At 40.6% G+C, this 24,360-nt stretch overlaps 1 protein-coding gene across 3 annotated transcripts in view; it reads right to left on the reverse strand.

Moving 5' to 3' along the window:
• Positions 1–14,910, reverse strand: part of LYST (lysosomal trafficking regulator) — a 77,509-nt gene extending 62,599 nt beyond the window's left edge. For all 3 annotated transcript variants that reach the window (XM_071432316.1, XM_071432307.1, XM_071432326.1), the window contains exons 1-3: positions 14,799–14,910; positions 1,460–1,544; positions 50–248 (exon numbers count right to left, since the gene is read on the reverse strand). In XM_071432316.1, coding sequence (XP_071288417.1) covers positions 50–241 — 192 coding nt within the window. In that variant the 5' untranslated portion in view covers positions 242–248; positions 1,460–1,544; positions 14,799–14,910. The remainder of the gene's footprint in view (positions 1–49; positions 249–1,459; positions 1,545–14,798) is intronic.
• Positions 14,911–24,360: the final 9,450 nt, after the last annotated feature.

The raw sequence follows: 24,360 nt of genomic DNA on the forward strand, positions 1-24,360 counted from the left end.
CAGTCAAAGCTCAATACAAAAACTATAACCACTTAAGAGAAGCTACTACCTGATCAATTATTGAGTTCAGAGTGGTAAGCAAAATAAACCCACGGCCTTGAACTAAGTATTGTCCCAGTGCTGCCATATGAGTTTCTTCTTCTTCATCCTCCTTGGCTTCTGTCCTTTGTACCACGGCATTGCACAGTCTGTTGACATCAGTCAAGAATTCCCGTGCCAGTGAGTTACTGGCACTGCTCATGTCTGAGCTGTAAGTAGAGGAAAGGACAGAAATTAACTCCATCAGAAAATACATTCCTTATAGACAAAGGACTGGGGGGAAAAAAGGAAAGATACAGGAAAGATTCTTCCCTGTATCTCACCCCCTCCAAAAGACAGTGTCTGCTGAACTGAGCAATCAATATACCCATGTAGGGTAGAAAGGAAAGAAAAGAACAAACATACAGAATTTCAGTGAAACTTTAGCTAACAGCCCAGGACCCCAAACACTGATTTCATAGATCTAACAAGTAAAAGCCTGCAACAGAGCATTCCCTCACACTGCATAAATGAAAGTTAACGACATTGTTCCAGCTTTTCTTTGTAATCCCTATGCAAGCTTCAACATTTGTCTGCTACTAAAAGGTCCTTGACTTGAAGCATAAGGGCAAAGCACATAGCACTTACACAACATTATACAGAAATCCTATTCTTTAATAGTTTATTTGAACAATACCATGTTATGTATTCCAACAGTATGCAGATTGTTTCAAGGGGAAAATAAAAAAACTACTAAGTTCAAATAATTTTGGGAGTTGCAAAAGTACAATGCTTTAAATTTACAACTAAACCAGACAGTGTATTCCTTCTGGCACAACTAAGCAGGTAGCAGTCACTACCAGTGTGTGCTTAATTCAAGAGACAATTCTGCTGCCATTGTTCCAGAAAAAATACCAAAAATATTGGCTCTGCTTCCCAGACTGATTAATTTTGCTTTGGATGCTCAGCAGTAGTACATGGAGAAACATTTAACTCAAACAAGACACGAAATGCAAGACTCAGCTGTAGAAAACTCTCAAGAGGATCACAGAAAAAAGGAAAACAAAAACAATAATCAGTGATGGCAGCTATGGAAACAAGATCATTTAATCCACATAAACCTCACTTAATGAGTGCTACAGTACATTTAACTCCTTCTATTTATGTATAAACAGCTGCAGTAAAAGCTTCAAAAGTCAAATACTTTCATCAGATCCAAGCACAGAAAGTGAAACCAAAAAAAAAGGGCCAAATAATTTTCAATGTAACATTTAAACATAACAGATGGATTAATATGTAAATATTAGGTTAAAAATAAGACCCTGGAACTAAAAGCAAGTTTGATTGCACTAATGCTACATTAAGCTCCTTCCAGCAGCAAAACTGCAAACACTTATACATATAATGACATTCACTGTAGAAGTAGTGAAAAAATTCTTACCAGAATCACTTTGCCAGCTTAACACATTTATCTCCTATCTGGAAGAACAAGCAAATATATTCTGGAAATATCACTCTTGGATCACCTGTTTATAAAAAAGAAAAATATCATGGTTAATATGATTCTTTAAAAGTCATTTTATGACAGCTATTTGAAATTTAGGAAGAGTCCTTGAGGGTTCTTTTGAGCTTTAAAGCCCCGGTTTTCACTTTTAGTTTAAGACCATAATAGGATTTCAGCTGTGCACAGCGAAAATAATTGGCATACATGAGATAAGCTAACATAATAAAATCCATCAGTTTGCAAAATGAGCTAGGTACACAAGTTTAAATAATTCTCTCTAGAAACAGTATGAGGTTTTAGCAATCACTACCTGCATATATAATATTTGAAGAACTTGCAGCTCCAGGTACAAGTGAGGGACAGAAGGAGAACTGAATTATGCAGTCAGGTGCTGATGTAAATGCATTTTAAATCTGTCCTGCTCGGTCCTGACAGAATACCAATTCTCTATTACGCTCAGCACTGGGGAAGATGTAGTTAATAAATATTGAAAATTTGTCAATGGGAAACTCATCAATTGGAAATTTGTCACTGGGAATGCAAAGGGTAGTAACCAAGAAAAGCCTCAGAAACATTTAACTACTAAAGGTCTCTAGGTGAGCACTCAAAAGACATTTATTACATCCACAGTTACATTTATTACACCCTAGTTGTGAGAAAAAAAAACCCAAAACACAACAGATGGGGACAGGAAAAAAAAGGAAAGGAAAACACTAAATTAATTGGTTTAGTATTCTCAGATGGCAAGTAAATAAAAACTTCAGCTTAAAGTTATGATGAGAATGAACATTACATGACAGACTTCCTTAAGGAAAGAGGCAAACACTATAGGTTACCCAGGCAAGCACCTAATAATTGGCCTCCCTTTGACCACTAGGAAACATGTTTCACCCACAGCCTCACAAAAAACTAACTTACCCATTCAGCTAATTGTCAGAACTTACTGAAATAGAATAGTTTAAGCAGCTAGTGGTTCTGCAGTTGCACCAGAGTAAAAAATGTAGAGATAAGCTGTCCATCATGTTTTTGTGTCCTTCCAGCTGAAGCTTCAGTCTCCAGGTTTTCTGCACTGCTTCCTTGCTTACATGGATTTAACATACATTGCCATATTCTATCAAAAGGGTGGATTCCCAATATCAGTAGCCAGATCAAGTAAGATTTTGTTGCCATTAACATAAAAAGACATTAGGCATATATTCTTACCACAATTATTTAATATAGGATGGGTAAGGAATTAAGATGCTCTGATTCTACAGTGCAGAAAAAAATTGCAGAGAGATACCATGCCAGATAATGGGGCACTTCTTTTAGGATTTGTTTCAACAAGTGCTAACTAGTACTGAGTGGTACCTATTTCTTTTTCTGCAATGAAGCTTTGAAACAGACTGACAGCACAAACATATCTTTGGAAGCAGTTCATGATAAAACTTAACTAAACTGTATGAGAGCAGAAAGAAACCCACTAGAACATTGTACACAGTGAGATGTTAACAGTGTAACAGTGTCAGGGCTTCACATAGCCAGCTCTTAGAAAAAAAAAGAGCATTTTCATTCGCTAGAAGAATATGACTATCATATTTCATAAAAAACACCTCTACTACATAGTATTTATTTATAAAAGGAAAAACCCACTTAACTGTAAATAATCTGATATTCTCCTGCCCTTTTGATGCCCATTTTTGCATCATGCTCATAATTCAACTTGTATTATGTCTGCCTTCTGGCCCCTTTCTGCCCCACCTCTCAAGAGAGTAATTTCCTATGTACTGTTGTGGTAGAAATCAATTTCTTGTACCTGAAAATTTTATTTTCTGAACTTCTTTCCATTTCTATGAAGTTGCTAATCAACTGAGCATCTTAAAGTGTAAGACAGTCTTGTACTTCAGTGGACCTTGAAAGAAAATATCAAAATTGTCCTTACAAGGATGGAACTCTTAAGACAAATTTAGCAATCTTGAATACTGAATCATTAACATACTAAATTTGCATTGTGCTACTTTTTAGATGATATCTCTAACAACAGTAGAATTTGTGGAAAGAAAATGCAACAAAAGCACAGAGTCAGAACTAATACTCTCTATACTAAAGTGAACTGGGCCTTTGCCTTGGTTATGTTTTCAACAATATGTTTCCCAGAAAGGCCTGAAATGACAGTTAACCGCAGCATGATAATAAAATACCGTACTAATTCAAAAACCCATAATACTAGTTTATTACTTTCAGAAACTGTTGCCCAACAGCTACAGCACGAGTGAAAGAGAACAATATAACATACAGGAAGTTGTTAATTTACCTTCCCTAGTTTTCTGTTTCAGGTAAGAGAGAAACATTGATCGGGCACGGCATGGCTACAAGTCCTTTTAAGTACAGACTGCAATGAAGCTGCTTTTTCAGCAGCTATTAAAAGCAATGCTTTGAAAAAGCCCTTGGTTTCTATGAGACATTGTGCAATCAAGTTTTTTCTGGCCTCCTGTTCAAACCTTGTAGCCTTTTCACCTATTCTCTAGAATAAAGTACATACATACATATACATACATATATATATATATAAACACACACATATATATATATAAATATACACACACACATATATATATTTCATATAGACATACACACACAAGTAACCTCTGGCCAAGAAACACTACATTTAGTTTATACAGTATTCATTTCAAGTAGCAAATGCTTATTCCAGCCTCATTGCTTGTACCTAATGTTTATGCTCTGGAGAGTATAATTGTTACCTTTTCAAGGATTTAAACATTTATATATCTATCATTATTTAGTAAAATTTAGTCTGGAGTTAAACTTTCAACTTAAGCTCAAGCTTCTGTTAGCAGAGGACACATACATAATGAAGAGCAACAGCATGTTATTAACACTAAGACACTCCACAAGAGGCTTCTGCTATTGTAGCAAAGATTGTCGGGGTTATTGCAGAAAGTAAGTTTAGCTTGTTAGTAGCAGACAGCAATTTTGATTATCTGGTTAAAGAAAATAACTAACAGACTAAGAATGAAATCCTCTGTGCAAACTGGGGAGGAAAAGAAAGTGCATGAGAGCATGCAACAGAGTGACCTGGAATGAAATAGGAAGTATAGTGCTGCCTTGAAATCTGTACACAGTGGGAAAATGAAGTGAAGGCTCAAAGTAATGTGTCACCGAAATCAGCATTCTTCCTTTTCTGTTCTTTTGGAATGATTCACAACTTTACACAAGCTGGAAAGAAATACCCAGCTGATATTGCCAAAATAGGTTACACAGCAGGAGCAACACACAAAAAACTGCAGTTTAAGCAGAGCACCTCAGAAAGGCTGAGACACTTTGATGCCTTGCATTACTGATGCAGGCAATCGGCCAAAAGAATAGCTTACAAAACACAGCAAACATTTGCTAACCACCCAACAACTCGGTCAAAAATATAAGCAAACAAGAGCAAAACCAGGATCTTTTAAGTTTGATTCATTCTCAAAACAGACATACCAGGCAACACTCCAGGTCCACCTCCTGCTTAATATTTTCAACCACTTTCTGCTCTGCACTCTGCTATTATTTATTAACTAGTTGCAGTTACAGAAGCAGAAAACCTATTACATACTAAGGCAGTGCTGCTCCAATCACGACATTGCACATGAAAAAAACAACTTCTTAACATACAGAATTTATTATAAGGCTGCAGGTATCTGTCAGTCTTTTTGGCACAGTGCTATTTCTGACCAAGTTCTTGATTTCATCAAGGAGTTCAGTAACTAGCTTTTAGACTTATGCATAATTAACTAGATCAATATTATTTCTGAACAAGTTATTCAGAGTCTCTCCCCCCAAAACAAAGAAAAAGGTGAAAACCAAAAATGCTTGGTATGTTTGGATAAATAACACATGCACTGTCCTTTCTACAAGCCAGGGAAGTATGTCAAGTGCACAAGACAGTAAACAAGTATTATTTTAATGAACCCTCAAAAGTATGGTGAGACCATCAGAGTAATGATGTTTCAGAATACACAAGTGTGTTTATATCTGTATAATCTTCACATTGCCACTTTATGTACTAACTCCCATCTCATTTGAGAAGGATGTTTGTCTTGCAATACCTGAAGCTTGAGAGTCCTGCTTCTCCAAGTATTATAATCCTTCTATAAGTATGTTGTTTACTTGTGTTCTACTGCCATGGTATTAAAAATTTAATCCATGAAGCTCAGTGCTTATACAACCTGAGAATTAGGAAATTTCTACCTCTTGTGGATGTGCAAGCATTGTATCTTACACTGAAAAAAAAAAGCTTTAAAGGAATTATCTGTGCTTACTGAAAAAATAGTCCATAAAAATTAAAAATATGCATTTCTATATTGTGTGTGGTTAGGGAACACTGACACGATAGCTAAACCAGCCATTCCCCATAGAATAGGAATGACAAGGGAGGAAACCAAATGAGATTAGACAAATAATAAGCCAGGTTTGTTCAAATAAAAGAAACAGCTGCTTTCCAAAATACCTATCATATATATATATATATCTTTATAAAATCAAGTCAGCAAACATATCCAAGGCTACAGACACTTTGAGATACACAGAGGCCTTACAGCAGGTGCAGGCAGGTCACCTCAGAAACAGTTTCAGAGCTGTCATCCCTCTGAGCAAGACCCACACCTGTGGTGTACCACGCAGTGACATAAAGAAAAAGCCAAACCCTTGCTTACTCACAAATTATAATTTCCCATGGATTTTCAGGCCTCAGGTTTTTGATAGCTTGAAATCAAACTCATGGGTAATGTCTTTGGGCACAAAGATTGTTTCAAACAGCACTTCCAAAATTTGGTCAATGTATTCTTTCAAAATGTAACCTATAAGGTATTTGCTAGCATTTAATCAGCTTCCTGTGATATATTCTGACCTGTGTTTATGTCTGCTCTCCCCAGCATGACTGTTTCAAGACTTTCAATTGTCTAGCATAACTATTGGTGAAACCAGCTCTAAATAATAGAAATATAACTCAGAGGTATCTCAGATTAACATGTATACATTATTCTTGTCTACATACAACAAAACACACACAGACCCCCACCCCCCGCAGTGTTCAACAGTTTCAAAGTGTCATCTTTGGATGACACTTTGGAAACATTTTTTTATAGGGACATTTTTTATTGCTAAAATTCAGCAGGTTCTCATGTTCTGCCCTGAGTTATGAAGAACAATATTCCTTTACAATTTAACATATTATCAATAATTTCATCCTTTTGAATCTGGGGGAAATACCACTGAGACAGAGCTAATGGCAAGGAATCCCACAGGCTAGCTGCATATTAGACAAGTGCTTTGAGACAGTTTCTCAACTTCATGTGGAATTTTATTTAGTCATCAAACAATATGAAACATCTGTGAATACATTCTTGTCAAGCCTGAAATGAAGCAAAAAAATGAGAAATGACTCATCTAACAAGATAAAAAGTACAACACTAATGAAAGACAGGCTCTCAAACAACCACCTACACTCAAGTTACACATTAGCCCTGTACATATGCTATACTCAAGCTTATGCTAAGATTGTGGTCTTATACTATCCAAAGTCATTAACTACAACATAGTTGTTAGCCAAATTAAATCCATACCAGTTCATTTCTAATTTTCATATTTCAGGCCACTGCATACAGGCATGGAGAGCAAGCATTCCTTAGAAGAGGCATGGGCAAAGCTGGAGGCCTTCAAAGATAATCATTGCAGCACTGACTCTGTCAAAAACAAATACACCTGCTATCAAGGACATCAGCTAAAAAGCACTAAAGAATACAATGCTTCTACCAATACCACAAAATGTTAGCAGGTTGAAGACTAGGATTTCTTTCAGATCTTATCTAAAGTGTCAGAGGCCAACACCTCTGCAGACATATGATACTAAAGGAAGGAACTGACAAATATTCCACCACAAGGTAAAATCTATGAAAGACCAGTAAGTTCCTACAAAAGAAAAATGAAAGATGAAGATCATCTGTAAAATATTTGTCAGTGGCAAGGCAATGCTCCTAAGTGAGCCTTGTTCTGAACACTAGTCAGAGTTCTAACAAGCTTTTCCCTAAATTAAAATATTTACAAGTAATACTTCTAAATACCCTCTTCTATACTTTAGGTTTGATACTCTAATCACAGACCAGACTACAAACAAGCCTCAACAGTCATGGCTGCACAGTAACAACTAAATCTAAAGATGAAGACTAACTTCCATAGACTCTGCAAATTGAAAGGAAAGCAGCAGTCTACCATGGCAGGTAAGTCAAAGTTCAGTGCCACTGTCTCCAGTACTGAGCCCACGAAGACCAGCCCTGCATGACCAGGCAGACTTTGTGATATGCTCATACATTAATCCACAGTACTGGAGATAGTATGGCCTCTGTGACTGTAGCTGGGGCAACACTACAAGCATGCAGATCACCCTGCATTTCAAACAACAAATGTGTGCTCAAATCGTGATCCAGAGGATCATACAAAACTTTTTGTAACTTATAATCTTACACACTTTGATTGTACCAATACATGGAGAAAGAGAAGTAAAGATCTGAGCACTCTTGAGTGCTTGAGGCACTCTTGTTGAAGCAATATGAATGAGTAAAGACTATCCTAAATGAAAGCTTAGTAGTGAGAGGATTAAAACTACAAAGTGCTTAAGATAAGCTTTGACATTGTGACTAAAGTACCCAGTAAGAGCAATTAAATAAGAGGGGAAGATCAATTATCAGAGGTATTTTTTTAAGCCATTATTGGGCTGAAGACTAATTCCACTTCTGAAGCTTTAAAACTGAGCAGTGAAGTTGGTATTTTCTATTAGCTGTCAGATGCAGACAAAACAGCAGGTAAAACTTCTAAAAGTGGCAATTTAAAAAGTTACCCAAATATCTGAGAGTAACATATACTGCTATTCCTGTTAAACTCAGTATGCCAGCTTCTTTACAAAGTGAAAACAGCTTTGGTGATGTTAGGGAAGCAGACCCTGTATTTCTTCCAGGCTTCACAGCAAAGAGGCATTTGTTTCAGCTGCCCCTCTCGCACTGAACTGGACTCAGACAACCCAGTCAACATTCCAGATAACTACAGGCAAAATGACTCACATCATCTCACTTTACATAGCTTTTCTCCAATGGAATGCAAATAAGGAACAACTAGGATTTTTAACTTATTTTTGAAGTTTAAACAGTACTCCAAATTAGTCAAGGAGTACAGACTCTAACAGAAAAACTATAATTAATAATTATACTTTACTACATATAATAATGACCAAAAAAACGATGTTTCCCAGTATACCTATTACTAGATAGGCAAACATTTAACAAAATGCTGAATCACGAGAGTAAACCTTTAATCCATCCACAATGCAAAGAAAAAAATAGTGCCAAACTAGGAAGTCCCCAATTATAAATGGGTATGACTCATGAATAGACCAAAGAAAGATTTTACACTACTGAGATGCATGAAGTACACCAGATGAAGGTGCATATGTAGCCAAGTAGTATTTTCAGTAAGCAAACATCATATGATAATTTTTGTTGCAAATGCTAAGGACTTAGCGGGCCTCCAATAATGAAATTGGCTTTGTAACTGATGTAATTTAGGCTTCTAAAAATAGTTCTAGAGTAATTAGGAGTACCTTCTGGAGTGGAAAATACACCCACACATTCCCCTCAGCATTTCCTCTGGATATTCAGACACATGAATTCAGAAAACTTCTGCTTTCCTTTGATCTTTCTTTAATTGAAACATGCAAATAAAAAATGAAACTACACATTCCTCACTGGCTCAAATCTCCCCGTATCATTGAAAGATGCAAGTAATACAAAGAAAAGTGGTAATAATCATGCATCACAGTTTCACACTGGAGGGATTTTGCTTTGTTTGCTCTACAGCAAACCATAAGAACGTTTGATCTCAGTTCTTGGAAACTAGGATTGTTAAACTCTCTTGCCTTCCAACAGAAAGACTAGCACTTCTTTGGTTAATTTTAAGACTATTTCAGTGTCTGTTTAAACTGGTGAATCAAAACTGGACAGAGGTCAACTTTTGAAATCTTGTAACAATTACTATAGTGCTGGATTTTTACCAGGTGCTGCAGCAGAATTATAAACTATCCAGAACATTTCTTGCTCTAAATCTTAAATATTTTCCTAACTAATTCACATTTTTCCAGAATTAAGGCATTGAGAGCTATTCATCTCTTCAGATTGCTGTTTCCATTACTCATTCCCCATCTTTCAGTTAATACACTAAGGTCTATCAAATCAGTAGCTTACTGAAGTTAACACATCTAGTTAGATACTTTTTGTCATTTATTCCCCCAAAGAACATCAATCTTCGGTAAATGCCTCCACAATACTACAGAGGAATAGATGGTGTCAAGTGTTTGCTGAAATAAAACTGCACAGAGTTAACATCAGTTTTAATACTTCCAACAAACCCTTGCATTTGGCACTACTTGACAGTAATTCCTCCTAATATTTCATTTTCTCAGTTTTCTCTTGGGAAAACAGAAAGGTTTTTCTCCACCATCAAAAACTGAAAAAAATCAGAAACTCCCTCCTCCCACCTCACGGTTAGTACTTCATGCTCCCGTACTTCTCCATGGAGCATGGTGGTAACTCGAACTGAAGCCAAGGAGCTCAACTTTCAGGTGCAGGAAAAGAGAGCAAAGAATTCATAAACATGAGAATTAGCTGAGATTATCACAGTGGTTGAGCAGGCATCTGACAGACACAGTCTAACAGGCACGAGTCTTCCACCATTTTTCATAAACCACTATTCATGACCTGCCTTCCACTTCCCACCTTTTAAATTATCCAGGAAATGCAGAAAAGCTCTTCCATAATGTAAGTGAGAGTAATTCCCACAGTGCCTCTGCACCACATGGCTCAACAACCCCATACAAACACAAGTGTCACAGGGCAAGCCCCAGGTGCCCGCAGGAAGCTGCACAAGCTGAGATGTGCAGAAGAAAACCCTTTCAGTGCTTCTCACAGCATGGTCACTGCAAAACCTCACCCCACAGTAAGAGCAGGCAGTAGAGACTTATTTATGGGTGAGGAGCTGACTAAGAAACAGAAGACAGAGAAGTAGAAGAATAGATGCCCTGGCTCCTTTGTAACACCCCAAAATCACAAAATCCATGAGGTACAGAATATGGAGGAAGATTAAATGTGCAGTAGTGAAAAAAAAAAAAAAAAAGCTAGGGGAACTTTAGAGAAATATCCAAAACAAAGATACAATAGAAGTTGCAGCAGGTACATGCACCAAAATACAGCACTATTCCAGGACTTCACCATCACATGGATGACAGGTTTACACACCTATCCCTTCTTCAACATATATAAGCTAAGTCATTTCACAGCGTTTTTTCCATCTTGCTCTCTTACTCAGCATCAGATTTAATCTGTATCTTCACACAACATAGTTACCAAAAAACCACACTGAGAAGATTCACACTTCTACTTAAATAAATCGGTACAAAAAAACCTGACTTCCTAGAAAAAGAGATTTTAATCAGACCCCAGGCTACAAACATGAATCAAAGAGCTAATAGCTTACAGCAAGGAAAAACTCAAGACTACACATAGCCTTTTCCTTTCCCATCACACATTCCAGTAACACTTCTGTACAGAATACTCCATCTGGAAGCAAGGCTTCACCTTGCACTAATTTCCAAGTCCCTGAGAGAAATGATCAAATGCAAGATCTGCATGTAAACAGAGGAAAAGAAAACCTGATCTGGCATACCACGCTGCTTTATTAGTTCTTCTCAACAGACCATGACAGCTGAATCAAAACACTGTTGAACCTCAGTAAAAGCCCCCATCTCCCAAAATGCAGCTAGGGTAGAGTTATACAAGACAGCTCAGCCCACCTGATGACATATGACTAGCAAAAAGGTGCTTCTGTTCTTCCCCAGCAACTCCTCTCTTCCTTTTATCTCCACCACTGCACTCATCCAGTTCCTGCTTGATGTGGCCCACCCTGACAGCTTTGCAGAACACTAGCTTTTTCAGCTGGATTTGTTGCTGTTGAATTACCATACTGAGGGATCAGGCAGTTGCCACTGTCAGTGAAGGGAAGGCTGCAGAAGGGAGATTGCCTCCTTCAGCAGTAACAAGCTGCTCAATCAGCTTAGCAAGCTCAGACAAACCAGTCCAAATCACACAACAGAAGGAACCTCAAGTCTCTTCTACCTGATCTTGTCCCAGGTGTACCATCCCCAGATCAGAGCTGCCACAGGAACCAACAGCTGCAATGACACCAGCTAATACTATCTAAAGGCCCATGAACCTTCAGCAAGCAATAATTTGCGAAAGTACCTGATAATCTCACAACCATCTCTGAACTGGAAAAGAAAGCAAAACCCAAAGGAACCCAAAGGAACCAGGCATATATGCATAAAGACCTCCCTCCACTGCACACTACAATCCTTTTCTAACAATATAATCCAATTTTCCAACAAACATAGCAAAAAAGATGGGAGTAGGGACATCTCATGCAATAGCTACTACAGTTCTTAGCTAAGGAGGCCAACAGAGCTTGACAACTCCTCACAAAGGAATAAAACAAGTACTAGTTTGGTCTTGTCAATGACAGCTCCACTGAAAAGAAATGAAATTCACCCCCAGAAGACAAGCAGGTGTGTTCTGGACAGCACTTCTGGGTGCAGGGGAATCCTCTTACAAAATAATCATTTCACCCTACATTCCCTCTGCTCTTTTCTGCCCTTAAAAGACAAGTATCAAAATAGTTTTGCTTCAGATCTCCTCCATGGGCAATATTATCTCATTTGAAAAGAGACCACCATGGCAATGGCAAAATTCTGCAAATACAAAGGAAATATTAAATGACCAGCTGTAAGGGTGTACAATTTCTTGCTAATAAGGAAGCACCATGGTCTATTTCAGAAATCACTGACAGGAGAAATACAGAGCTGAGCTTCCTGGAGTGCTTGTGGACAGAATCACAGTATTTGCTTATGCTCTTTGAGCTTGACTGTAAAGAAAACTAGATGAAAACAGCGACTTACTGAAAGTAAGTGTTAAGAATGGAGTTTCTCTTTTCCAGTGTTTACCTATCCAGTGTCTAACTTTCCAACACATCCCATACTATTGTTCAAAGTACTCACAGATTCTTTCCCTACTATTTTAAACTGCATTAACAACTGATGTGGTGACACATGAAAAACCTAGCAGGGACTATGAGAAAGGAGGAAGCAAAAGAAGCATCAAAGGAGAATCATAATTAAATGGTTATTAACCTTACAGAAGAACTTCTTACAATCAAACATTTTTGACAAAAAGCTGTCTTTGAGTATGGTTAAAAAAATTCACAGGGCAAGGAGAAAGGGAAGGCAGGAAGTGAGTGACATCAAAAAAGCTCCTCTTAAGAAATCTGTATACAATCTTATAAACCAAGTGACAACTGACTTCCTTTGGCAACTGCCTTTGATTTTAGAAGTAAAGCATTCTAAACTATATGCTTTTAGCTTGCAAGAGTCCCTGTCCAAAGGACAACAAGTAGGAACAATTAAATTAAAGCCCCCTAGGAAAAAAAATTATTTTTTTTCCTTACCTATGATAATACATGAAAACAATATTTTTCATTCACTCTATTCAAAACATCCACCAGAAACTTTCAGAGCCAGTAAAGCACAAATTTCCTAAAGCACCTGAGAGGATGCTTTCTCCTTTGCACTACTGGTCTGGAAGCCTACAATACAGGCCAAAAGGAGACTCAAGAATATTTTCCCAAGTCTTTATCACACTGTAGCTCCATTACGATAAAAGTTCTATGCAGGCATGGTCTCTTGTCCAAGCAAGCAAAATCTGATCCTTCCTTCAGGATAGGTTAAATGTTCCAGACACCTCTTTTCTGCTACTGGGCACAAGATTATGATACATATGACTAAAACAGATAATTATCCCACCACCTCATCAGCAACAGTACACAAGCTTGTGTCACTAGCTCCAAGTTCCCTGTAGACCCTTATAATGAAGTCTTACTGATTCACATGGCACTACAAGCAAGAAGGAAAAGAAAAAAGAAGAAAAAAGTCTGCCATCCAGATTTTCTTCTTTAGCAAGTCCCACTTATAACCACATTAGATGCTTTTCAAACTCCTAGGACATGACATTCAGTCATCTGATCTTCTTTCTGAATTTCTTCAATTGCTCTGCTTTCTCTTATTGTATAAGTTTTATTTTCACTTCCAGTGATGCACTTGCTTTTCCCTTCTCCCTTCACTGCAGATGTCAGTAAAACGTAGCTCTTTCGTTCCTCTGGGGATATCAAGCAATATCTAATTCTTAGATTTTTGCTTTTCTCTCAGAGAAGCATCTTTGAATATTCTCCCCACAGTCAGAGAACATGTAGAAGAGTTTCCATCGCGCCTCTGTCCACCCATTTTGATGCATGTTTTTGAAAATGGGCAGTTCAGGTGCTGAAACGCTACGACTCCTGTGTATTCCACGTCCGCCAGCGCTATCGCGTTTCCGTGCACAGCCCTCATTTGCTTTTCTTCAATTCTTATCTGCAACAAACGCCTCGCTGACAGCACAGGCTTTGTGTTCGCGCTTTGCGCCAGCAGCTCGCACCGCGCTGCCCACGGCAGGCAGCGCACACGGAGCGGGCCGGGCTGGAAGGGACCACAGTGGGGCATCTGCTCCAAGCTCCCTGCTCAGGCAGGGTCAGCCTAGAGCGCGTGGCACAGGACTGAGTCCAGACGGTTCTTGAACACCTCCAGGGAGGTGCACAACCTCTCTGGGCAATCTGTTCCAGTGCTCGGTCACCGCACAGCATCCCGGTAACACGGGAGGGGGCGGAGGAGAACCCGCACGCCCCGTCTGGACACGCACACGGGCTATTAAACGTCGCCTTTCGGCAAAGGCCGAGGCCTCACGTCAGCAGGGATCGCTCAGGGCCGCCGAGCGCCCGCCGCCCGCCCCGGGAGCACTCGGGCCCCGAGCCCGCGGCGCCCCTCCCGCCGCCGGCGGCCGCCGCTGCCCGGGAGCCCCGGGGCGGGCTGGGCCCCGCCCGCGCCACCTCCGGCGGCTCCTTCCGCCTACTCCTGCCGCCGCCGCCGGGCTGCCCGAGCCGCCAGCGGCATCTCCAGGCGACGGAGGCGGCAGCGCCACTGACAGCCCGCTCCGGCGCCGCGGCTGCCGGCCTCGGCCCGCCGAAACCCGCCAGCAGGGCCTGTGCTGAGCGCCCTGCCACGGCCCCGTGCCGCCAGGCGAGTCCCCCGCGGTGGCGGTGCCCGTCCCGCCCTTACCCGCTCCTCTCCCCGCCAGAGCCGACGCGCCCGGCCGCCCGCTCCGCTCTTGTGCCGCTGACAGCGTCCCGGCAGCCCATGGCGGGAGGTTCCTGCCCGGCCCCGCCGCGCCGCCCGCCCCCGTCTCCCCGGCAACACAGCGCCCGCCCCGCCCCGCGCCCGCCGCCGCGCCTCCGCCAGGCCGGCCGGGCCGCCGGGGCAAGGGCGCCCCTGGAAGTGCCGCGGCGAGCCTGGGACTGCCGGCTCCGCCTGCTGCTGTGGCCGGGCCGTGACAGCGCCCGGCAGTGCCACACGGGCAGCCGGCCGGCCTGCAGCTCCTGCTGGGGAGCCAAACGGGCTGGAGGTCCCCCCTAATCCGGTTCACTCCACTGCCGCCACCGCCACCACCCTGCCCGGCTTTAACGTGAACATTAAAAACGTCCTTAACATGCGTGTCACGTATCCGTGGCCATCCGCCCGCTGCCGGGCTGCTGCCAGCCGCTGTCACTGCAGCGCTGCGTTGGCTCACGGAGGGCTCCGGAGGGCTTGCGCTCTGCTTCGGTGTTTGCTCAGAGCAAATCCTTGGAGCAGGTTTACGGCTGCGGAGCTGGGCTTTGGCACTTGGCTGGAATGCCCAGAAGAAACGGTTGTCCTGAATGCTGTTCGATCTGACAGAACAGGTTCGCGTAGGCAAATAAATAAATAGTGAGTCTTGACTGAATGCCACTGTTCTCGCCTGCTTCAGGAATTCACCTTGCACGGCCACGGCACTTCAGTAATTTTATGAAAGTGAGAGCAATACGGTACAGGAGATGTTAATAAGAATATGCTTCATATATTCATGCATGCCTAAGTTTGTGTAGGCATGAATTGAAATCTTGGTTCTTGAAATCACAAAAAATTGTACATACAGAGGGTGAGCAAGTGTATCCTTCTCACCATCCTTATGCCTCTCCCTGGTGCATTGGCCTCCTACTCCCTGACCTTTGCTGCCTTTTCTGGTGAGGACTGTGTAATTGCATTTTGCTTATCATCCCAGGGCCTGCTGGCTACCTTGGTGTCATATTGGCCTTGTAAAACTTAAGCCAAGCTGCCTACAAGGATTACACGGATGGACAGAGGCAGATCTTGGGAATGCTTCAAACAGCAGGATCCCAGGGCCCACCTGCCAAAGTAAGTTTAGATACACACGAGGTAACAGCAGTTAAGTCTTGCAAATATAAACTTCAATCTGCCTGTACACCCCGCTTCTCATGCTTTTTCCCATGGCATCTACTTATGGCCACCTTTCATCTTTTTTTCCCTTGGCACCTGCTTTTGGCTGTTGTCCATGTTTGCGCTCATCTTATTGACAGGGAGCAAGCAATCTCTGTCAGATGGGTACTGGGCTAAACAGATCTCTATTTCAAGCCAAGACAGCAACTTCCCTGCAAGGACCAGCTGTGCAGACCCCAAAACTGTGCCTTTCTCTGGGAATTAAGCACCTAGGCAACACTTCTGCACTCAAAAATTGCTTAAATCCCTCAAGAAAAGCAGTCCTAGGCAAGCACCACCATTATTCCAATAGGACAGGAAGGAAAGGAGAGGAGCATGGCACTGCTTTGCTGCTAAGCAAGGTTACACAGCAGAGTCACACAGCTGCAGGAGTGGGAGCCCCAGTGACACCCCATATCCCTGCTTAGGTACCCACCCACCTTTGAGAAGCTCAGAGAGATAAGTGGCTTTCAAAGGCACCCGAGCCTCTTCAGTGGCCACAGAGAACTTAAAGGAAAAGTGGTTCAATCGATGTCCTGGAGTTGCTAATTCAGGCAGACTAAATCCTACTTTTAAGCCAGTTTATTTTAAACTGCTGGAGAATTTAGTAGGATTCAATCCAACCCATCCCATCTGGCACTGCAGCTACTGGAGAGGAAAGTGAGCCAAGATTCCCAGACCCAGGCTCAGGAAGTCCTTGCCCTAATAATGCTCACACAAATCCTCTCTACTTCCTGCAGCTGAGAAGAAAGAGAAGTCTCTTCTACCTCAGAACCAGGACTTCCTGTTTACTGAAAAGTAGAGATACCACTACTTTATCTTTCCTTCAGATCTTACAGTTGCCAGATGATGAATGCATGTGTGTGTCCCTTCTCACTGCGGGCAGCATCCTGAAGACAGAGGTTTCTATTGACCTCTCCCACAAAACTCCTGTGTGCCAGCACCTCCAAGGCTCTTTGCTGTTCCCTCTGCTGCTGCCCAGTTTTCCACAGAAGCAGATCTAGGACAGGACAAATGCAGTGCTTGACATTTGCACATTATCTATGGTTTCTCAAGGAGACCAGTGAAGCTAAGCAAGCTGTACACTGCCTTGTGTGATTGTACAGCAAAACTGTCACAGCAGCAAGGAAAATGAAGTCAATGGCCAACAGCACATCAACTCACCCTTGGAATATTAATTTTTATAGTGCAAAGAATATGAACATTTCAGATTGGTAACATAAATTTTACTGAAAATAAGAGTTTTCAGGAGAGAATTGGCCATCACATACAAACATCTGAGTAAATCTTCACAAGGTATTTACTAAAATCTTTAGAAGGGAAGTACGCCATAGGCTGAGTAGAACTACACTGAACAGTTGTCATGTGTGTTAAAAAAAGATTATAAACTGTTTGGACTAAAAATATTGTTGAGAAAGATAAGTAGGGGCAATTACAGATTTTATCAGAATGATAATGTTTTTCTCACTTGAATGCTTCGAAGTACAACCTTTCAGCCATGCAGATTTTTTTATAATTACAATAATTAAAGATCCTACACAGATACAACACTATGCTTGCTCTTCAATTTCAAATCAGAGTTTTTCAGTAAAGAACCAAGCATTCTGAATTCATTTACATCAACATAAACTTGCAGCACCTCCATGAAAGTGAGTAGAATGACACCAGTTCATATTAGAATAACTTCAAATGAGGTCAGGTTCTTCTTAGTGTCACTGGTTCACTGATGATTCTCTCTATCCTACAAACAGTATCTGAATCTCATTTCAGCCTCATTCTTCATGGATTTATACTATAATTCTTTCTCTTCTGCATAAATGGAGACAATAGTAAGACGGAAAACAAGCAAGGAGCAAGAATACAAGTGGTATTTCCCTACTGTTCTCCTGAGCAGTAGAACAAGTCCACAGCATTGAGACCTGCACAGATCACACTGGTACTCAAATTCTTCATTGTGTTGTACTAATGTTCACAGAGAGTGGATTGAGGTCAATAGTTCCAAAATTTTAGTGTTCAGTGAGCCACTGTCCATTCCTGGAATTTCTTAAGTATCCACTAGACATTTTTCAATAAAGGTCCATCTACTCTCATCATAAAGGTTTCAGCTGAAAGCCTTGCAAAGATAATGTAATATAAGGCCTAGATTTTGTTAGCCACTTTTACAGTCTCATTTTCTCTACTTTCCAATGAGTATGTACCTGTCTTGGAAAATTTACCAGTGTTTTAATGACATAATAAAAATAATATTTAAAACTACGGAGTAATTAATATAATATGTGATCTGTCTTAAGTCCAGGAATTTATATTGGAGTGCTTTGTGGAAAGGGCATCTTTTGTCAGCTGAGATGAGCAGCCTTGCAGCAGGGAATGAATAAGAGTCTGTTTTCCCAAGGAAGCACATTACTCTTTTATTCCTATACTACTTTTAAAAAATCACAAGAGTGAACAAAGTACAAAACCAGTTTTGCACTTAGGGAATCAAGAAATGGTTTTTAAAAACATTAAAAAACATACTAGTCTATGTGTGGGTCTATCTATACCATGGGGAGAAACAGTCTGTGAATATCTACTCACTTCCAGATCAGTGTTGGAGGAGTAAGCTGTTGAATGAATTCAAGGACAAAGAAATACAGGCTGAACACTCTTCATGTTTACATTTTTCATGTTTAGCTACAGTGATATAGAAAGACCAGAGACAAAAGAAAAACATTATCTAGTAGGTAGAAAGCAAAGGTGAAATTAAATGCTTCCAAAAGTGGCTTAAAGCACAGGAGTTGTGGAAAGTCTTCCCTAGTTGTTTATAATCCTTGTTTAGGTTTACCTACTGCAAGCATGACTTGATTTCCAGTCATGCTTGATTTTTCATTGCAGTTATTCCTGGTCAGCACACTCTGACATCAGGATGTTTTTACTCATGGTTCTAGGGCCTATTTCCTAAACAGAACAGGACGTAGCCAGATAGCCTGGTAGAAACACATTGTATGATCCCTAAACTTGTTCAATATCTAATCTAGATGAAAGAATTAAAAACTACTTGCATTATCAGTTTCTAATCAGTAAGTCTACTTTGACCAGCCTTGGCTTTTCCATTTAGAAGGAATTAATCCAGTTTAAAGTTTACTCAAAAACAGCTGAGGTAAATCACTGGTTACAATGTATGTTGAACTAGAATTAAATTGCCTTTAGTGAAGTGAGTTTGGATGATGTAAGAAAACTTGATTTATGCAGAAATGGTTGAAGCTAGAATAATTCCCACTACAAAGGAGAGAAGCCTTATAAGAAATGCAAATGGTTTAAAAACATAGACAGGACTTTGAGTCTCAATTTGCACCTACTCATGGCTTGTAAATGCATGAATTACACCAGATCATAGTCTCTTACAGTTACACATTGTCATGTGTCTAAAAACTCACATCTGTTCTGCAGTAAACAGTCAGGCAAAGGATGTGTTCTTGAAGTGAGTCAGTTCAAGAGGTGAAACTGAGATGAAATCTCATTAAAAACATGTCAGACTGCAGTTTTCACATGTCCTTGTTAGGCCTACCATTGTCTTTAGCTGGATCTACAACCCATGGGAAAATACTGTCTTCCTCATCCATTGCAAAAAGCATATCTGCAGTTCTCAATAACACACATACTTTACAGTATATTTTCCCAATCAATGAAATTGTGTAATTCATAGGAAGTAGTATTATTTTTTAAAAACCTCTTTTCAGTAGTGGAAAAGTTCTAGCAGATTTTAATTTTCACCTGTTATGCACAATTTCTGAGTTTTTGCTCTGCTCTTCTTGAAAAATTAAAATTGTACTTCGGAGTTTAGAATGGGTAGATATTTTATAAAGAGCAAACAATACAAAAATAGGAAATTCAGAAAAGCATGCAGAGGCCCCTGAAGGTGATCTTGTTTCCAGATGTGTATTTCTGTCATAATTTGCTTATCCATTCATATCCTAATAGAGGTTATCCCCAAGAATTTTTTAAGATAAAAATCTGTTTTTTAAAGGAGCAAATCATCAGAATGGTAGTTCTGGGAACTGCAGGTCCAAACCCCATCAACTAGGGGTGATAGGTATATATATAGTAGCTTGTCTAAGCTTTATCCAAACAAATAGTATATATTTGTTTGGATAAAGCTTAGACAAGCTTTCATGTAGAATTCTTTCACCCTGTTTCTCACACTTCCAGTGTATCTCTCCTTTTCCTACTTACAAAAAAGAAAACCCTATTTATTTTGCCTGGACACAGTTGGAATAATCTGATACTGCTCACTATTCTAGTGACAGTTAAACTTTCTTCATTGCTGTTTGTTTTGACACACGGGGACAGTTTCTGGTTTTGTTTCAATGCAAATACCCCCAGTGTCATTTTCACTGTTTCAGTTTCCTGATGGATTCCAGTCTCACCTTCAAAAGAGCCAGTCTGGGTCACAGCAGACCTGTTCAGCCCAGCATCAGCTGCCTGCAGAAGGCTGCACAAACAGGACATGTATACAGTGACAGTACCTGTTCCAGTTTGCAGCAGTCTGCAGTTCAAGAGCATCCTGGGACAGATGGGGTGTCTTCATGGTTTATAGACTTTGATTCATTTTTGTTCCATTGGTTTGCCCAGTAGCTCTGTGACACCCCAAAAGCTTCTGGCACCCACCAAGTCCTGCAGTATCCTAAAGCTGAATTACATGTCTGGTTAAAAAGCACCTCTTTAATTTGTTTGGGACATTTTACCCACCCATTTCTCTTAGTTTCGTCTAGTTCTTCTGCTTTGTGAAGGAGGGAATAATGACCCTGTGGTTCTTCTCTCTACATTGCTCATGTTTTAAGACTCCTTGTCAAATCTCCCATCTGCTTCTTTTTTTCCACACTGGAGTCCCTGGCTATTTAATCATTCACTGTGTACCATTTGTTCAGCTTTCTTGCCCTTTATAAAACTGTTTGTCGTAACTCAGCAATCTCTTCTGCCAGAGTAATGGGACTTCTCTCTCCAGCACTTCTCTCTCTGGACACAATGCTAGGATTCTTTTGTTAACATTGATTTTTTTCTACCATTTTAACCCAATAATTCATAGCATGAAATCCCTTTTTTCCTGGCTGACTTTCATTTTTGCTACCTAGAGGAATTTGCCATCTCTCACCTCAGACTATGCTTTTTTTTTCCAGATAACTTCTATGTCAAACAAAACAATTCCAGGGGCAGATTTCTGAGACTTCACTGGGGACTTCCATCTCCTTCCTCTGCCCAAAAAACTCCATTGAGCTGTGGGATTTTATTCCTATAAAAGTTATATCAATTTTTCTTCATAATATCACATGTATTTATATACCTGCTAAGTACATTATATATTACATTTTTCTAGCAATTTGTTAAATATTTATGCAACTTTTTTTTAAGGCTTGGCCCCTTTAAATATCATGAGTTTCAGTGTCATCAATGTGACATTAGAAAGACTCAGCAGCAATTTTGTCTTTCACAAAAATAGTCACTCCATATTGATTAGTTTTTGTTGATTTTTTTAAAGAAAAGTACATAATGCAGGTCAACCACATAAACCTATTAATCACAAGACTATGAATAAATTATGAGGCAAATATTAGAATTTTTTGGCAAACTGACTCTTTTACCGACGTATTAATGCTACATAAAAACAAACAAAGAGAGCTGTTTAAAATATTTCTGTATAAGGCTGACACTGCATTTCTCTCTGTGATTTCTGATTGTCAATCTAATAGTTCTGTTTCCAGTTCAGCAAATATTTTCTTAGTGACTTTCCTTTGTTGGAAAAGAAAAGGTAATTCAGCAAAGATAAATGTTCAATATTTGCAAACACTTTTTTCCTGAACATCAAGTATCTCCATCTTCAGAAGATGTAACCCACCTCCACGCACAGAATGCTAAGCAGCCTTCAGGGTGCTGGTAAAGCAGACACAGAGCAATCACAAGAGTGCTCCTCTGGTGCTGGGATGGCTCATGGCTGCCTGTTCCCCATGGAGGAGGTGCAGGTGTGGTGTCAGGGGAGGTGGGGGGCTGGTTCAGTGCCTGTTCCCCAGCAGTCAGTGTTTGTGGGTGCTCATGTCAGCACTGCAAACAGGACATTTCCCTAGAGCTGCTTTAATGAGGACAGACTGTTCCCCCCAGCCCAGCAGCTCCAGATATTTGGAGATGTTTGGTTCCCCATTGGTACATATGCCAGCTTCACATTATCCATGAATGTCAAACACGTGCTGCAATCAAGCAGCCCAAGTGGGTAAAGTCTCTTAGGTGTAGTGGATGATGGATGAAATGTAAGTATGGGGAGGCCTGGCAGATTGTCTGTATCACACTTGCCTAATCCCATGATGGCAAGTGCCATGTGCTTATGATGGTGGCAGCAACCACAGGAAAGCTGCAAACACACCCTGTGTCCCATGCCACCACTGGAATGCTATCCTAGGCCTTGGAAAGCAAGTCTTATGGCAACATGGTACTCCAGAGAGGGCTGAATCAGACAATGGAACTCATTTCCTAGACAGCCTTAGAGACACTTGGGCCAAAGAACATGACAGTAAGTGGTTGTATCACATTCCCTGTCATGCACCAGTCTCTGGAAAGATCCAATGATGTAATGGTCTGTTAAAGACTACACTGACAGCAATCATTGGGGTACACACTCAGTAAAAGCCACCTTGTTAGTCAGCACCAGAGGGCCAATTGGGATGGCCCTGCCCAATCAAAACATTTTACATACTGTAGAAGTGGATAAAATTCTTGCAGTACATATTAAAGACATGCTGGGGAAAACCTGGAGTAGTCCTGACTCAGGCAAAGGCAAACCTGACCATGGGACTACTTTTGCCAAAAAATCCTGGATGCACTTGGTGGGTGATGTGGCAGGATGAAGAAATAGATTTGACTTTGGGTGAAAATAAACAATTACACTGTGTTGTAACTACCCAATGGTAATATTATATATATGGTGGCTGTGTGAGCATTACCTCACTGAGCATCTCATGGCATCAATCTCAGCCACAAGCATTTTAGGGATCTGAGCCTGACTTCCCTCTGACTACCACGTTCACACCAATGAAGACTGGACTTCGATAAAACAGAGCAAGTGCAGCAGGCTGGAATGAGAACTGACTCAAACGTGCACCATGCAACAATCCAACACCTCACATCATGTTTCCTGCTTGAAGAACTGTTATCAAAGATGAAGGCCAAAGTCATGGAGTAAAAGAATTCCATAACTTCTTTTTTTTTGGGTGTGTGTGGACATTTTATGAACATTTGTCAGAGGCATTTCATAGACTAAGAGAATGATGTCTGTATGTATACCTATCAAAACAGATGAATAGGGAAGGTGATGGGATATTGGGCAGTGTGAAACTTGATATAATGATATGGGAAAAGGGTTTCAGTTTAGGTAGAGTTAACTTCTTCTCAGTAGCTATTACAGTGCTGTGTTTTGGATTTGTAATGAGAATGGTGTTGATAACACACTGATGTTTTGGTTTTTTCTAAGTGGTTTATCCCTAGTCAAGGACTTTTCCCTTCTGTCTTGCTCTGCCAGTGAGGAGGTAAGCAAAAAAACTGGGAGGGAGCACAGCTGGGACAGGTGATCCACACCATAGAATGTCATGTGTGGTATGTAAACTGGGGGAGTTACCTGGAAGGACAGCTGACCTGGGTTCAGGAAGGGGGGTCTGGCATTGCTCAGCAGATGGTGAGCAATTACATTGTGCATTTCTTTGGGGTTTTTTCCATTATTATTATTATTATTATTATTATTATTATTATTATTATTATTATTATTATTAAATTTCTTTTCAATTATTAAAATGTTCCTATCTCAAGAGAAAAGTTTTACTTGCATTCTCCCCATTCCTTTGGGTGTTAAGAGAGAGGGTGTGTGGTGTTTCATCTCCAGCTGGACTTAAAACCATGACACAGCTTCAGCTCTGGCACAGTGGAGGAATCTGACAAGAAGAATGATGATGCTGGCAAGTGAAAGGGTACAAGAGAGCCAGCATGGATGGTATGCAGGGTTTGCATTGCCTGTTTTGGAATAAACCCAGTACATGAAGTAGCCTCCTTACAACACTCAGCCATTGTGCTTTTCTGCTTGTCTGTCTCCAGATTAGCATTTTTGGACAGGCACTAGCTCTGAAGACACAACAGGGCACAAAACATGCTCTATTTCAGACACTGTCACTCTCTCACAAGGAGCAGGAGACTGTTCCTCAGCAAGAACCTCTTACAGTGTTCTGTCAGTTCACCTCCACACTCCTCTTACTACATTTTCAGCTCTCCCTCCAAGTGTGTTAAGCATTGCCTCAAGCCACGGATTTACTACTATAAT

The sequence above is a fragment of the Agelaius tricolor genome, unplaced genomic scaffold (assembly GCF_023055355.1).
Source record: "Agelaius tricolor isolate 1412-34295 unplaced genomic scaffold, bAgeTri1.0.p SCAF_1, whole genome shotgun sequence".
NCBI classification, from domain to species: domain Eukaryota; kingdom Metazoa; phylum Chordata; class Aves; order Passeriformes; family Icteridae; genus Agelaius; species Agelaius tricolor.